General features: G+C 39.6%; 1 protein-coding gene across 1 annotated transcript; it reads left to right on the top strand.

Moving 5' to 3' along the window:
- Window positions 1-425: 425 nt before the first annotated feature.
- Window positions 426-16,571, top strand: appbp2 (amyloid beta precursor protein (cytoplasmic tail) binding protein 2). Its single transcript, XM_073484074.1, has 13 exons — window positions 426-787; window positions 5,529-5,617; window positions 6,652-6,803; window positions 8,065-8,188; window positions 9,967-10,135; window positions 10,278-10,367; window positions 10,523-10,590; window positions 10,675-10,780; window positions 10,876-11,000; window positions 11,438-11,523; window positions 12,099-12,289; window positions 13,195-13,360; window positions 15,375-16,571. Exons 1-13 carry the CDS (start codon window positions 650-652, stop codon window positions 15,635-15,637), a joined length of 1,767 nt encoding a protein of 588 aa, XP_073340175.1. The 5' UTR covers window positions 426-649; the 3' UTR covers window positions 15,638-16,571.
- Window positions 16,572-17,801: the final 1,230 nt, after the last annotated feature.

Here is a 17,801-nt window from a genome sequence, read left to right as displayed (position 1 = left end):
ATTAGACAATAATTGCACATCAGATAAACCATGTGGGAATTTTAACCATTTTTACATTGGAACTCCCCATTGTTTGGAAACAAAAGATGTGAACAATATATGTCCCTAAATATAAAATAAAGTCCGCTAAACCAGAAAGGAAAACTTGAGATGTGCTTCTTTTGTACCGACGCTTTTGTTTGTGCATGTAGGCTACATGTATTTTTATCTGCCACCTGAGGAGGTTTTCAGAGTAGTGGCATTATTGTTTAATATGAGAGACCATTGTTAAAACAAGAATTAGAGAATACACACCATTATACTCGATCTTAGCTCTGACTTCTCTTCTTTGAATATAGAAGGTTTTTTTGCATCGACTGCACAATTACGTCACTGCGTCAGCGCCAGTGAGTGTTTGCGTCGGGACGGGGGCACGGAACTGCTGTAGGGTCGACGAATAATTGGAGATGAAGGAGAGAAATGGAAATGAAACGGCGGGTTTAGGATTGTAGCGCTGACTTTGCGGTAGTACGATTATTTGTAGCCTCGCTTTAAACTGAATGTTATATGAGGACTCGCGGAGGAAGTGCTTTTATCGCAGTTAGGTAGCGAATGTAGAGAGTTGGGGAGGGCTGTAGCTGCTGGGGTTTTTTTGGAGAGGGAAAACAACATGGCTGCTGTGGAGCTCGAATGGATCCCAGAAACACTGTACAACACCGCTATCTCGGCTGTGGTGGACAACTACAGCCGATCAAGAAGGGACATACGCTCGCTCCCAGAAAACATACAGTTCGATGTCTACTATAAGGTAATGCTTATCACCAAAGAGGCTCGGGTATATCTGGCAGCCACAAGACTGTACGAGTTCGTGTAATCAGCTGCTAACACTGCTGCTAACGTTAGCTAAATAACGATACCGTTGTGCTAGCTCTTCAAGATTAAACATGCTCTTTACGGGTCGAGCTAGCTGAAGGTAAACTTACCCCGCTTTACGTTTTCATAAAATGCAAGGTTGTTATCATGTTATATCTGTATAATGAACGCCTGTTGGATAAGAAGTCATAAATGCCATTGATCCCATAGCTAATTACATCAGTGACCGTGTAAATGAATTGTGTCAGTGTTATCATGTAAACAGTGTTCTGTGGCTTTGTTGTCGTCAATCATCAGTTTTGACTCACTTTATATGAAAACCTGACTGAATCCTTTCTTATACTGGCACACGTACTTGTTACAACAGATCTGAGCACTTTGGAGCAGTCAGCTGTCAGTTAGCCAACACTAAACATCAATATGTTGAAACTGTGGAACACGGAAAACAATCATTTTGTTCCCTACGAAATTCATTCGAATGCTAAATTGAAAACAGTTGTGGTTTTGAGACATAAGTAGATACAAAGACCCTAGAGTCATGAATACAAGTGGCTTTTATAGATTTGGAATTTGCTCCTTCAACCACAGGAAAACTGTACCTGCCCAGGTGAGGTCATATACACCAGGATCTGCTCACTGGATTAATGCTTATTTATTATGTACACTGCCAACTGTGGTTGGATAGGCATTCCTCCAATTTTAGTTTCTGAAGGCTCAGTTTAAAGTTTCTGTCAATGTTCTTATTAACGTTAAGGCTGAAGTCCACCTTAGAGTTTCCTTACATGTTGGCCTAATTGTCATGTTATAAGAAAAGTTTGAAAGTCTATTTCAAACTTATAGTGCGAAATAGTTACATTTAATGTATTAAAACCAAAAATAGCATTTGTAGTCCAAAAGCGACATGATGAGTTATGAATTTGTGTAATAAAGACTTAAGACCTGAATAACATCATCACCGGTGAAAGTCACCATCAATCTGAGTGTATGAGAAGTGTAAACATCTCTTTCTTTCAGTAAATGTGATTCATTGAGTAATAAGTTAGGTGACTTCACATCCTAAGTTTGTTGTCATGAAGTCAGTCATTGTCAAGTCGTGTGCAATATGTAGATGCTGTGACATCAGACTATCTTTATGACCCTTTGCCATTGGTACAGTACTGTGACCGTACTATTTACTATCATTAGAATTTGGCAGCAGCCACCAAAACAAAAAAGTTATTCTCCAACAGTTGATTGAATCACCTGGATGGTATCATCACATTAACACTTCTACATGCTTATTTACAAAGTTGAAATAGAGGTTCTTTCTTAATTCTATGGACCTGGTTTCACTGGTCCGCTCCATTGCAGAGTAGGCAGAATCTGCACACCTTTTAAAGAGTGTCTATGCACTGGATGCTTGATTCAAGCAGCATGTATACCTACCCCGACTACATAGCTGATACAAACCTACAAACAAAGGGAGAATGATTAGACAGTGAACTGATGAATGTCTTGTAGGCTTATATAAAATCATATTGTGAACATTACTATCCACGCTGGCAATTATTTGTCAACCAGGGAATCTTCCATGGCTTTTGCCCCACATTGTTTGTTTTGTCAGCTGACAATTACGTGGTTGCTGCCACTGGCTGACAGATTATGCTCTGTTTAAATAATTTTACAGTCGCTGTCACATGTGAAGCGGCGCACTGAGATGGAGCCGACCCACACATGAGTGAAATACAAAAATCAAAAGTTCATGTCTGACATACCAGTGGATACAGGCCCAGTCAAAGCAATGATGATCTCCTAAAGACAAATGAAATATAACGTGTAAAGTTATCTCATGATAATAGTAACAAAGCATTTTTTCATAATTTTAAGATTAGTTTTTATATTACACTATGTTGCTGAAATTTTAGGCTTGATTTTTCCATGTTGTGATTAATGGCAACAGTGGGAAATTTAGTTAAAATTAAATGTAATATTTACTGTGAAATCTCTGGTTTCATGTATTCTCCTCTTATTTGTAAATGCAAATGTTGGTTTAACCATTTTTGCTGTCTTTCCCCTGAGATATAATGGACCTAACTACACCAAGAAGTTTAGTTGTTAAGGCAATAACGAATGTGGATCCCATTAAACAATTTTAAAAAAGCATTGCAAGACTGGAAAAAACAGTTTGTGGCAATATGGTGGAGTCCATGACAAGCTCTTTTGTTGAGATATTGGTGAGACTCTGTCACTCACACAGTAGAATTTCATCTCTATACACAGATTTCTGCATATGAACGCCGGAATCTGTGGGCAAGGGACAAGATTTTGGTATCAGATGTGTTCTGCTTTCCATTTGTAGTTCGGGTTGTATTACCAATAATGTTGGAGCGGGCTTTAGTTGCATGCAGTAATGCAACCATAGTGTATGTGTGTGGAGCAAAAGAGATGGAACACATTGGCGAAATGCAGTCTCGGCAGCCATTGGCTATTGTCGAACTGCACTTAGCTTTTATCCATTTAAAAAATTTAAAAAACTGCATTCACATGCAGATATCTGTTTATAAAGATAGTCATCTTTCAAGCAGACTGTAAACAATGACCGGTGTACAGATATCCATCCGCTGGCTACACCTGAGTGACAAAACATTGGCTGTTGCTCCCAGAGGCTAAATCGTCACCAGATTATAGTAGATGGGTTCCAAGATTGCATAGTTTTAAATTACGCAAAATAAATTCACCAAAGTTGGGTTCTGTTTACATTCCCAATTTAATATAAACACTTTCTCTTGCTCACCTACTCACAATATCCTCCACTCTCGCTTACTCTCTCTCTGTCTTCATCTTGTACTATTTGTTAGTCTTCTTCAAACTAACGAGGTAGTCAGGCACAAATGTGTACTTAAAATGTCAATAACACTCGACAGAATTACCACATATGACAAGAACAGCTGTTTGCCACAGCCAAGTACTTTCTGACATGTTTTTCGTCCTGGTTAACAACACCTTGAAACAGTTCGATTTACATTGATTGCCACAGTTACTTTGACTTGAATGATATGGCTTGAAACGGATGTGAGTTTTTGCAAACAGTATGAGGAAGGGATTTGTTTTGTTTTTGGTCAGTATCATGTTATTAATTGGGTGGAATCAAGTTAAAATGTAATAAACAAATGACTCCAGAATTTACCATCAAATCTACATTTAATAAAACTACTTTCCAAATAAGATTGTTTTCCATTAATGAATAGGTACATTTTCTGTGATGTGTGTTATGACATTTTAGGTGTTATTCTTTTACACAAGGGTATTTGGGAGTGGTGACCCATCTGCCATGTTGTTGGTGCTATGGGCACTAACGAAAAGGTCATCAGTGTTGAATTGCAATTACTGTTCAGGGTGTCACTCAAAAATATGTATTTTTTGTCAGTGCTGGTACATAAACCATGTTGAAGTGGTGTCATCCAATGAAAATGACAGAAGCTCCACATATGCATATTTTATATCCCAGAGCCAATAAAAAGAGCCTGAGAGAGGAGCACTGTGGCAATAAATTAATTGTGACACTCTGTCCGTCCACATATGCCATGTTTACACCAAAATTGACATGCACTATATGTGAGGGTTTTAAAACATGGGTAACCCTACAAAAAATGGGTAATTGAATATTTTCTCTATGTGAGTTTGATATTTCCTTGCAATCTGCAAATGTCAGCCTCATGGTCGCACTTGGAAAAAAAGGTTGGGGTGAGCAAATTCAGTAGACTTCAACAACAATCCTCAACACAGTTTATTACATTAATTTTCATTTCATTGCCACACACTTAAAAGATAAAGATCTAAGTTAATTTACATCTGACCATAGTCAAAAAGTAAGAGGTAACCACTTATCTGGGCAGTGCAGGCAGATGACCACATGACAACTGTACTGATAAAATAATCTGCTTGTGAGCTAGAGTGATGTGATTTCATCTTTTGCTTGGACCATTAACTCATTTCTCACATAATCACTCAGACATTGAGGTTTCACCCAATAACTGCAGTTGAAGAGACACAGCTGAGACTGGAAGTGCCCCCCATAGACCCTACTATAGAGAGCCACTGAATATAACAACTTCCAGCTCAGTGCATTTTGATGACAGGCTAGACATCAGCAAATTGTCTTTGTTTCAACTCGTCAACGGCAGACAGTATTTTTAAAAAAGCATCTCTTAAAATACACCCATAATAGAAATAAACAAACAAAACAATATTTTAGTTACAGACAGGACATTCTGTACCCCTCTGCTGAGTCATTGTGTTCCCCTCCTGCACCTTCTCAATCAGATCAGTTATTACCTATAGTCTCAACATTGTGCTCCTAATGGGTGAGTTGACATCACTATTATTGTCAGTAGCCCCTTTTATACTGCCTTTACAAGGTGGGAATATTGTGCTGTTATTCCTCCCCGCTGTCTGTATAAAAGTTACAGATGCGGAATTAGAGGCAGTTTTGTTCCGCCTCTGATCTGCTGGTAGAGGTAGCAACAGAGCTGTAACAGACTGGGGCAGCATTATGCTGCTGCTGTTTGGTTCGTGTAAAAAAACAATTGGCAGTGTAGAGGCAAGCCTTCATTGAGGAGCTATTGCAGAATTTCTGTGTAAAGGACCTAGTGAGTGTTCATGTTCACCTCATCATTCTACCTGTGTGTGTCTGTCAGCTTTATCAGCAGGGCCGGCTCTGCCAGCTGGGAGGAGAGTTCTGTGAGCTGGAGGTGTTTGCTAAAGTACTGCGGGCTTCAGACAAAAGGTAAGAATACAATGAAGTATAAAGCTGTGCCTGAAACCTCACACCACCCACACTGACCATCAGTTGTCTTACAAAATAGTTCTTGACACTCTGGTCCCTAAAACAGATGATTATCAGAAAAAGATTTTTGCTGACAACTGCACTCATTGAATATTGGATATTGTTGGATATTGTTTGTCTTGTGCATGGAAGTCAAACTTAGTCACTTTCACCAAATGTATTCAATGTGCACCTCTTAAAGTATTATAGAGCTGCAACAACCAGTCACTGATTTGATTATAATTTAATAATTACTTAAATGTTATATATGTATGTAAGTATTTTAGTTTAAAACATTAAAAAAATCAACTGAAATTATTCACAGAATGTGAAGAAATAACAGCCCCTCCCCACCAGCACTCCCCGCCAGCACACCCCGCCATCGTGTTTTATTTGGCCCAGTGTATCACTCATTTACTGTTTAAACCTAGTGAGAATAAGCTGTTTTCTCTAAACAATAACATGTTCCTCTCCTGTGACTGATGTGTTGGGTTTGCCTTTGTATTCCATCTCCTCCTGCTGGGACCTGTTGAGTGGTCTTCTCCTTCTCGGTTTCATCAGTTTAACACAGCCATTTGAAGTTCCATATCACACTCTGCTGCTACTGAAACTTCACTTCAGCTGGAAAAGATACATTTAAAAATAAGAGTAAGAAAAGGTTATGGAAAAAGGGATAAATGCAACCCTAGTGTAAAAGAGTGTGGTACATGATAAAGTGGTCTTTAGGTAAAGATACATTATTGATCTTTCTGTGTTATCTGCGTGGTCTATGTTTTTGTCTTCAACCTACATTGATAGGTTTAATGACAACACAATGGCAGTATCATCAGCATTGTTATTTACTGATAAACAAGATGTTTGTAATGCCTGTTGGTACTACTGATGTTGTTTTCTTTAGTTAAGCTTTAAATGCGAAACAATAGAGAATATTAGTCATTACCCAATCGTTATGCCTTCTACTGACATGGTTCATTCCTTTGTCTTCCCCACTGCAGACACCTCTTGCACCACTGCTTTCAGGCCCTAATGGACCACGGTGTGAAAGTGGCCTCAGTTCTGGCAAACTCCTTCAGCCGCCGCTGCTCCTACATCGCAGAGTCTGATGCCCATGTCAAAGAGAAGGCCATCCAATTCGGCTTTGTGCTGGGTAAATGATGGGGTAGGGGACGGGAGGTTTCACACAGACACTCTGTGATAGTCTGTGTATAACGGGAGCAGAGTAACAGTGACTGAATAAATGGAGGCCATTCATTCCTCACACTGATATTATCATTGCTTGATGATACATGTACTGTATGTGGCTGGACCATGTTTGGTCAGTGTGCTCCTCAGGACACAATTGAGGACCATCAGTGCCTCGCTGTAAAGCTTTGTTTAAGCTACACGCAGTGTCCCCAATGTGACATTGCATGCAACAAAAGTGACATCATTGCCCCTCTTGCGTTAAGCATGTAGGCTCCACAAGTCTGACTGAATTTTTTACTATAAATATGTCCTAAGGATTTGAAAAAGCCGGCCAAATCGTTTTAAAGTGCAAGTTACTCTAGGCCAGGCCTTTTCTCATTGTCTCCAAATTTAGCTGCTGTTGTTTCTTCTTCTTCTTTTTCTTTTAGGTTAATTGGTGGTTGGCAAACAACTAAGTCTTCTACTAGGTTAATTACTGCAATGTGTCACATAGCCTGTACCGCCAACTTCTGATGTAACAACGCTGTGTGTAGTGGTGTTTGATCACTCTATTTTTTGAAAGTTTGCTTCTAATTCGCTTGAAAATTAGATGGAACCATGGCTGTTTTTGAGCCAGTGGCACATTGTTTGTATGTATGTATTTGCTTTATTTGGATAGGGACAATGCACATTAATGAACATCGATATTAAATACCGTTGTAAACATGCCGGATTTGCATCCCCATCCGTAGTCACTAGTAAATAAATAGGAGAGATACAAAAAAGAAGAGACTACAAATAAATAGATAAAAGACAAATAGAAAAGACAACACATACAACACAATATATTTATACAGTAGGAAGGATACCGAACCGAGACAGGATGTAACAATAAAAAGACAAGATGTAACAATAAAAAGTAGTGTTCAGGGGTCCAACTAGTGGTCGCTATTTTGATTTGATTTCAGCCACTGTTTAGTGTTGTATTTTATGAAACATGATATGTTTCTTTTCATAATTTAACCCAGCTTCTAGCTTGTTATTTAAAGTCTGGAGATGAGTTTGTTTCCCATTAATTGTCATTACTGTGTTGCTCCCGCACATAGTATGCACTGTGAGATTTGTTTTGAATAGAGCATATGGATGATATTTTTTATAAAGACACCCACACTTTAGGTAATGCAGAATCTACCTCCCCCCTAATTTGGTGACAGTTGGAGTAATCTGATGTATTTTGATTCTAGGTGGCTTCTTGTCTGATGCGGGCTGGTATGGAGATGCAGAGAAAGTGTTTCTGTCGTGCCTGCAGCTGTGCACGCTCCACAGTGAGGTCCTCCATTGCTTCCGGGCTGTGGAATGCTGTGTCAGGTCAGTCTCAAAATATGTGGACATTAAGTATATGTATTCATTGAAGCAAGATATTCTCTCAAATACTTTTTTTTCTTGTAGAACGTGTCAATGAGTTTAGTTTATCAATCTCCCAAAATTCTTAGTTTTAATTAAACTAAAACTCTCAAGACATGTAACTGCAGTTGCTGCTTTTGGCACAGAAAGGACTCAAGTTTTGGCAGCCAAAGTTGCCAATGGGGCGACCCATTGGCTCAATAGAGTGTGCGACACATGTTCAGAGACTGTGTCCTGTTTGATCAGGGCATAAAGACAATAAAAACAGCTGCTTTAAATAATGGTCATCAAGTTGTCATGGCAAGGTCACATGACATGTTGATTCTTCCTATTTTCATTTGCATTAAACATCACAGAGAACAGCAGTACAAGTACAAAAAATATATCAAAGAAATATACTTATAAACAAACTTTCGTGTTAATTCTACCAATTTCATTTTCAGTATCATTCATACATCACAGAGAGCAGCAATACAGGTACAAAAACTATGCAAAAGAGATATGCCTCCACTTTATACTACTCTCAAAGACAACAAAATACCATCATGAGTACCAATGTAAGTACAAAGAATATGAACAAATGTACTTATATTAGCTATCACAGGGCATAATACTTCTACCACTTCATCCTTCGTGCCAGATAAGCAATGTACCACAAAGAACAGCAGGACAGTAATGTACAAAAATATACCTTGTGATGTGCACTGATGTGACTGCACAAAACTATAGAGAGAGCCCTGAAAAATCAAAATAAACTAGCAATTTCTACTGAAGATGTTCAGTGGAGAAAAAAAATAAAACATATTAAACATGTTTTAATCCACCAAAGATTTTTATTTGGATCCCCATCAGTGTACTTACCCATTGATACCAGCCGTCTGTTTTTTTCATCAAGACCCATGCATTATTCCCTGAATTTTTAATAATAACTTTTAATTTAATAATTAATCTATCTCACTATGTTAAAGAAAGTGAGAACATGTCTTTTTGTCCAGATCCTCACTGAAAGTAAATAGGGTCTCCATCCTCCATCCAAGTTTTTGCGTAATCCTGCTGACAAACCAACCAACCAACAAATGGAGACGGGCTTGTTTTAAGGTTGCAGTGTCTCACGATTTCTCTTGTTTGCGTACAAGGAATGTGGGAGCAGTACAGGGCCACAGTCTCACATATGCACGACTACACAGCATGGTAAATGTGTAAGATGTTCATAAAATCCTGCTATAAGCTGACAGCATAATTACAAAAAATATGTTTATAGTCTAATATTTGTTCAAAGTCAAGGCTCCACAAGTTTGTTAAAAAATATTTTCATAGGCTCCTTTTATTTTAAAATCAAACCTGCTAAATTTGAGGCACACTGGTCAGACCAATGAAAATGTGTAGTCACACTTGTTAGCTTTGTGGGCACATGTGCGACCAAAATAGTCGCACCCTGGAGTCCTGGTAAATTGTAATGGCCTGTATAATCATTATATCACAACCTCTTTGATCTGGATATGAAACACGTAAGTTAGGCTGACAAGGTTCTTAATTGTAAGGTTGCAGAAAATGGGATAAAATGTTTTTATATCACAGTAAATATGACGGGGCACTGTATTCTAACTGGACAATACAGTAAATAATGACTGAATCAGAGGCTTCTCCTTTGTTCTATATTTATGACAACATACAGTAAATGAATTGGATGGATTCACATGAAATTGTTTTTTGATTGAACTTTTCCTCTCTTGCCTCAACAGGCTGCTTCATGTACGCAATGGCAACTGTAAGTACCACCTGGGGGAGGAGACGTTCAAGCTTGCTCAGTCTTACATGGACAAACTAGCCAAACATGGCCACCAGGCCAACAAGGCAGCGCTGTACGGCGAGCTTTGTGCCTTGCTCTTCGCCAAAAGCCACTATGATGAGGTGTGTATGTCTGACCACAAATGGCTCAGAAAAAATATCTTTTATATGCTATAGATAAAAAAGTGCATTGCACAGTTGTTGAGAAATACTCCAAACAGACCGATTACATCTGAAACACATATCTTTTCCCTGCATTTTCCAGGCATACAGGTGGTGTATAGAGGCTATGAAAGAAATTACTCCAGGGCTGCCTGTCAAAGTAGTGGTTGATGTCCTCCGACAAGCCTCCAAGGTTATCCATGTTCTTTTGAATTACAACATCTTATTTACTTACTATTTACTGGGTGTCTCTGCATGTATCTATCGCACAGCAACCTGTTGTGCCTGGTAAGGAAATCCCCTGAGCATATATGATTGCGTGAAATTTGACTTGTCTTTGTGCTGCAGGCCTGTGTGGTGAAGAGAGAGTTCAGAAAAGCAGAGCAGCTGATCAAACATGCAGTGTTTCTAGCAAGGTAACCTGCTGTATCTTAAAAAGAACTTTAAGAACCACTCCTTTTGTTATCATGCATTTTGATTCCATGTTATGTGTCTTACAGAGAACATTTTGGACACAAGCATCCCAAGTACTCTGACACGCTGCTAGATTATGGATTTTACTTATTAAATGTAGACAATATATGCCAATCAGTTGCAATTTACCAGGTAAGTAGAGTGATATTCATATTTGATAGTTTAATTAAAAACAAATGTGTTCTGTATATATAATTAAAAGTCCTTTCTTTTTGTACAAACTTCAGACAGCACTGGATATCCGACAGTCTGTGTTTGGGGGGAAGAACATCCATGTTGCCACAGCCCATGAAGACCTGGCCTACTCCTCATATGTGCACCAGTACAGCTCTGGGAAATTTGACAACGCTCTGTGAGTACAATGAATCTCTCAAACTCAGGGCTATTCCAAGACCAACTGGCTAATTATATTAGACATGAGTTCCCTTATAGATGAAGCACAAGACCATGACTCCTCCTGTCTGTTCTGTTACTCACTGTGCTGGTATGTTATGTAGCTGCATGCCTGGAGCGTGTGCCATTCTATACATTAAAAAGCTTGTTTTAGACACAGTAACAGCTGCTGGCAAGATAGTAAAGAGCTGAGTTTTTCACTGATACAGAGACAGTTTTTTCCTGTACACAAAGGGCCTGATTCAAAATTGTGTAATGTTCTGACCTCTCTAACCGTGATCTCAGCTTCAAAACAACTTGACTTTCTTGGAAGTGTTTGTCCTGCACAGAATAAAGTTTCTAGCCAAGTGTGAGTTGCATGACATGTTTGGGTCAGCTGCTGTGTTTGTCCCTCAGATTCCATGCAGAACGTGCCATAGACATCATAACTCACATTCTGCCTGAGGACCATCTGCTGCTGGCCTCCTCCAAGAGAGTCAAAGGTAAGATTCAAGGAGATGCATGGCTTCTGCTCACTGTGTGGAGGGTACAATGGGGAAAACTGGGCAGACACTCCATCTTAAAACAAGAATAATGGAATATGTACCCATATGTATCTCTATCTACTGGACCTATTCCAAAATTACACACAGGGTACTGCTACTTGGCCACACGTAACACCCCAAACATAAAATATGTTTGCATTATAATGTAAAATATGTAAAGATAAGTCCCCTTTATTTCCTGAGTTCACTTTAAGGGGAAAAAAAGTTCTCCTGTTAAGAAACATATTTTCTTGACTGGACAAGATCATTTGGTGTGCAGACAGTAAATGTCCACTCAGGTGTGTTGTAGTGATACTTTCTTTTTAGCAAGGCATCAGACTGTGGCTATACAGCATGTCTCCTCTTTAAGGGCTCAAGAAGGTAACAGTGAACTGAGGTTTATATTTCAGAGACAGATTGTGACTTCAAACTTCTGTTGAATTTCACATTTTGTACCAATAAATGACAAGCTGATGTGGCTCAAAGGTTAAATCCTGGGCAGAAGTCTAATACGTGTTTCATCATCCGCTCAGCTCTCATTCTGGAGGAAATCGCCATCGACTGCCACAATAAGGAGACAGAAGAGCGCCTCCTGCAGGAGGCTCATGACCTTCACCTCTCCTCATTGCAGCTGGCCAAGAAGGCCTTTGGAGAGTTCAATGTCCAGACAGCCAAACACTATGGCAACCTAGGACGACTCTACCAGTCCATGAGGAAGTTCAAGGTGGGTGGATCTTTGTGTGTGTGCTTGCGTGTGTGTGTGTGTGTGCGCGTGTGCGTGTGTGTGTTCATGTCCATTATGTATCTGTCCACAGCTAATTTCACATACTAATCAGCCTCATATCTTTTGTGCACATTTATGACCGTATGCTCAAGGCCCTCTAGTAGTTGTGATGGATCACACCTTTTGAAAAACCATTTTTACCGACTGCTCTGTTAAATACTGCCATTGACTGCTGACTGCTCACGCCTCTTAACCAGCGGGTAGGGGCTGAAAGTGATCAACAACTGCTTCAGTTTGCCCCAGAAACATCTGGCGGAGATCTGCACTCTTCTAGGAATGACAATGTTTTCTGTTGCATCTGCTGTACAAGTGTTGCTCTTTGACTAAGCTTTAAAAATGTGTCTGTCCAAAGTGAGCATAACTGCTCTGTTTCACCCCATCAGAGTTTAGGTCCCTGTTTAAAGCTAGAAATAGCCAGAGATGTGTTTTTGCTACCAGAGTCTGATTAGTTTATTGTAACAAGAATGAGAAATGTACTCTTTGCAATCTGTGAATTGTAGATAAATGTGAATGCAGCTCTGCATAGGCCAACATTAAAAAGTATATGTGAGATGAAAAGAAGGTAGAAGTAATTAGTTGAAAGAAGCATTAGCACCAGGGTCCTCAGAATCATAGTAAAACATAACCTTGTATTTTAACTTTTACATGCTTTGACCCAAAATCCCATTGCTGTGTTTAAACATAGTCAGACTTTGGAAAATGAACCACATGTGTTGCACCTTGGAAAAGCTCAAGAAACTAAATCAAATTATTTTCTTTTTCTGGTTGCTGGTAAATTTTTGCCTTGATGTTTAATCCATATCTCTGTATCCATCTTGTGTCCTTATGGGTGTCCATGTAACTAGGAGGCAGAGGAGATGCATATCAAAGCCATCCAGATCAAGGAGCAGCTTCTGGGCCACGAGGACTACGAGGTGGCTCTGTCTGTGGGTCACCTGGCCTCTCTCTACAATTACGACATGAACCAGTATGAAGACGCAGAGAGGCTCTACCTGCGCTCCATTGCTATAGGTCAGACACAGGGAAGGGGATGATCGTCCCTTTTAACTTTGTCTGCTTGTTACCAAAAAAGACAGCTCTTACATTGTGTGCTTTATTGTAAATGTAGCACTTTGTTCCATGACAGAATCCTGTACATAAATGATAACTCTGGCTTTCCAGTGAGCTGCTAAACAAGCAGGCTAGTTACATAGTTTGATCCAATCATATGAACTGAACCTGCTTCAGAGCAGGTTATCCATTTAGCATAGGTTACCATGGTGACTTACCCTGGTAAAAAAGCCTGGGTTGAGCCCAAACAAAGCTGGATAGCCCTCTGAATTTGTATAATAATAATACAGGCCTGTGGTCACTCCTCTTTCTCATGGACACAAAAAATAGTTCTTCTTCTCCAAAGAGCACTCTTCCAAAACTGAACTGCCTTCTGAGCCCAAGCTGTCGGACTGATTTGATATGCCCCTCTCTGTTGTTAAACTAGCCTCTAAGGGGCCAGACACACCAAACTGACATCAAAGAACCAGCAGCAGCAAAGGCAGACTGTTGCATTGCCTGTGTCTCGGCCAAAAAGCTGCACTTGAACACAGAGCGAAGACCACAGCTGACGTCCACCTAGCTGGACATTGGCTTTTGGCTGACTGTCAGCCTGGCGTGTCAGGGCCCCCCATGCTTAATGTCTGCCTGAGGCTTAATAGCACATGAGGGGGTTAATGGCTGTTAACTCAAACCATGATCTTTTCCTAACCCTAACCAGGTCTTTTTTTTTTAGCATAGACGTAAGATAACCTTAATCCCAACTCTGTCACATTATAAAACATAATTAGTTAGCCAGACCAGTACTTTTTTGGGGGGGCAAAGCCAAAAATTGTATTGGGAAATAAAAAATTCTGATATCGATATATCAACCGATATACACACATCTTTGATCCCTCAAATGTGGCTATCAAACACTTGTGACAAAGACATGAAACTGAGGCAGGATATTAGATAGTTTAACTGTATTTTATACAGTTACACAATAAACTTTGTATAAAATGACAGTGTACAGAAACAGGAAAACGATGATTGTAACTTATCCAAAGCGTCTTTTTCTGCATTATTATGTGTAAAAAGAAAGATTTCATATTGGCGTATGTTTGGCCGTTGATACCAGTATAGGTGTGATAAGCCAATATCAGCCAATAATATTGCTTATAGCAAATATATCGGTCGGGCTCTAGAAGAAACAACTCGTACAAACTTTGCAAGAGTATTCTACTTAACAGTTAACCTCTAGTATTGACCATGGTGGTGCATTACATTACCCATTAACAGCCTAATTAGTTAGTAATCATTTATTATCAGCCAATACATTTGTCTGTTATTCTCTTGATATTCTAAAGATTCAAATCTTTATTGTTCTAGCGCAATACAGTGAAACAGCATGCATCTCCCTGAGCTGCATAGTGCAGCATAAAAGATAAAAGTGGTAATAAGAAATTAGAATAAAATGAATTAGTTTCTTGAAGAAGGTACCAGAGATACAACTATTACTCAGATTAAAATGGGCATTTAAAGGATTGTCAACACTTTGTCAACACCTGTTTTCACAAAATAAAACAAAACAAAAATGTCCAGAACTTTTTCCTATAATGTATAATAATGTAATGTAAAAGAATTACATTCTCACATGTGACAAATTAGACCAATGAAATGTCATCCTGAATATTATATCAGCTGCACGGTTGTAGCAAGAATCACAACAAACAAAACTCCAGCACTCACAGATTACTACGCCGCATCATCAGCCTGATGACGGCTTCTAGCTGAAACATGTTTGTTTTTGCAAACAATAAAAAGGGAAGGCGAGTTATCTGTGAGCTCTGGAGTTTTGGTTTGCTGTAAAAGTGAAATGTTTGCCGATTTTTCTTAAAAAATTAACCTAAAAAATGTATTTATTATAAAAATAGTTAATGATTAGTTTTGAAAAATGGTCAAAGCTCTAGTGTGATTACAAACATGGTACATGATGCTTCTTGTGTCCTCACAGGTAAGAAGCTGTTTGGAGAGGGTTACAGCGGGCTGGAGTACGACTACCGAGGCCTGATCAAACTCTACAACTCAGTGGGAAACTACGAGAAGGTGTTTGAATACCACAACGTACTGTCCAACTGGAACCGGCTGAGGGACAGGCAGTTTGCCGTGGCAGATGCCTTGGAGGACGTCAACACTACACCCCAGCAGACCCAGGAAGTGGTGCAAGCTTTCCTATTGGCTCAGAGTCTGGGCCCCACCCGTCCCTGTTTAGGCTGATTTTATGAGGGAAGAGAGAAAATAAAGACACATGGGTTTCAGCCTGGTGACAACACAGAATAAGCCCAAATGTGATGCTTCAGTTGCACACAGTTAATTAGTAATACACAGTAAATTCAAGCATCACCGGCACGTCAGTGGGCTTTATTGTCACTGCAGCTGCCAGTACACACACAGACATACACACACATTTAGTTGTGGAATAAATAAAGTAGAGAAGACACCGTTTTCAAACCTCATCGACACCCACACAAACCACCAAGATGCAACTCCAGACTGGATGCAGCTTCACACCACAGAGCAGACTGTTGCATTTCTCCAAGAGAAGGAAGACACAACTGAGGGGGGAAATTAAAACTAAAAAAAAAAAAAACCTCAAACGTCCTTTAAGGATGACAAATGACCTCTCCTCTTGTCTCGCTCGCCTTTTTCTTTTCAGTTTGGAATCATGGAGGACATTTTTGCTTTTGTATTTGAACCAGTGTAGCTCTGAATGCCATGAGACTCATTGCAGATCCAAACCATGTTCTCCAGGGCTATGTACATGACAGTATCTGGACCCCACACACATCTGTGAAATAGGTGTCTCAACCCACATCCATCAGCATCATCACTTGGAGGAACAGAGATGGAAAATGTCAGATATTTTTGACACTTGTACAGTGAAATAATACTGCAGATTGTACACTTAAGTTTCAGTTGAAGGCGTCTTGTTTTTTTTTTTTCTTTGCAAAGAACTGAAAGTGGACCCTAAGAAAATACATTTCTGAACTGCTTGGTGGAGAGAGATTACAAACAGTGGAATGTGTTGAACCAGTGGGTATATTGTTATACACAGGCTTCACAGCTCTTGTTTTCAATTTATTTGATCTTTTTCCAGCTTAGTACTGACCTAGAATAATTAAAATGCCAATAATTTATATGCAAAAGTGTATGTTTATGTAGCCCTTTGTTTATGCTTTTCTTACTGAGTGAGCCGTGAATTTTCATGAAAAGAAACTGCTTGACACTACGACTTTAAACCACGGGATATGGATCGGAGTGAGGAGAGGAAGGTTCTACATGTACAGAGGCTTACAAGCCTCCCTATAGTTAATCTTTTAAGGTGTGGCTGCACGTGGGTGTGTGTGTATATGTGTGTGTGTACGAGTGCGTGTGCGTGTGTCAGTATACACAGATAGATCTCTGGGTGCCCAAGTGCTCCACTGATGATTACCAGCCTTACACCAGCTTGCAGTTATCTGTCTGTAGACGGACCCATACTATTAAGTGCTAAAAAACTATTATACCCTTAAGGGCACTACAATGGGGACCAATATTGTATATTTGTGTGTGAGTGTGTGTGCATGTGTTGCCAGCCTGTTTACCTGTGCATCTGGCCCTTCCTCTCCACTCTTTCCTGTCAGATAGTCCATTAAAGCAAAATATCAGATACTTTTTTTTTTTCTCCCACTGGACCTTCTACTTCCATCAGCCTCCATCCTACTGACTGTTTCTGTCTGAAATCCCATCAGTCACTATAGAGCTTAACGCTTTGCTTGTAAGGCTGCTGGTCTCTAATCTAAATGAACCAATGGGAAAAATAACCCTCAAAGCAACCAGTGACATGTCCGTTTAAAATGTCAATGCCATGATGTTCACTATGTTACAACTCCTGTCAGTGAAAAGGAGCCAAATCTTTCCCAGCAGTCTGATACTTCATTGAGAGCTGCTGGGGCCTGTTCCATACAGTGCACTAAGAAAAGTGGGGATTTAAGTCCAACACCTGACCTGAATGAAACTAAAAAGTCAGTCTGGGCTAAGGCAATTTCATTAAGCTCAATCCAAGTTAACAAACTCAGACTAATTCAACACAGGCTCAAGTAGTTGAGACAATCGTGTGCTGGCGCTTTTCATGGGTCAAAACCAGATCAAACCAATCCATCCAAGAGCTAGTAGCTGGAGTAGTGTTTAGATAGTGCCGTAGATAAAAGAGAAGAGAGAAAAGGCTGGCACGGAAACACTGATCCATTGAATGTGTAGGTTGAAACTAAAACAACTTGGCATCGGGGTAATAAGTACTCACAACAGATGTTCTCCTAATGGGATTTCTTTGTTATTATTTCTCTGTCAAGTTTTTTGGAAGTTATTTTCTTCCATGTTTTTCAATGTACAAATTGGACAT

The sequence above is a fragment of the Pagrus major genome, chromosome 2 (genome assembly GCF_040436345.1).
Source record: "Pagrus major chromosome 2, Pma_NU_1.0".
In the NCBI taxonomy this organism is placed as follows: domain Eukaryota; kingdom Metazoa; phylum Chordata; class Actinopteri; order Spariformes; family Sparidae; genus Pagrus; species Pagrus major.
Note: the sequence above shows the minus strand (reverse complement) of the source record. Positions and strands in the feature narration are given on the sequence as shown.

What these genes read in the sequence shown, in the direction of transcription:
- appbp2 (XM_073484074.1), top strand. Translation starts at nt 650, where the DNA reads ATGGCTGCTGTGGAGCTCGAATGGATCCCAGAAACACTGTACAACACC. An exon ending in AGTTCGATGTCTACTATAAG is followed by an intron (nt 788 to 5,528) that starts GTAATGCTTATC and finishes TGTGTCTGTCAG; the next exon opens with CTTTATCAGCAGGGCCGGCT. An exon ending in AGTCCATGAGGAAGTTCAAG is followed by an intron (nt 12,290 to 13,194) that starts GTGGGTGGATCT and finishes CCATGTAACTAG; the next exon opens with GAGGCAGAGGAGATGCATAT.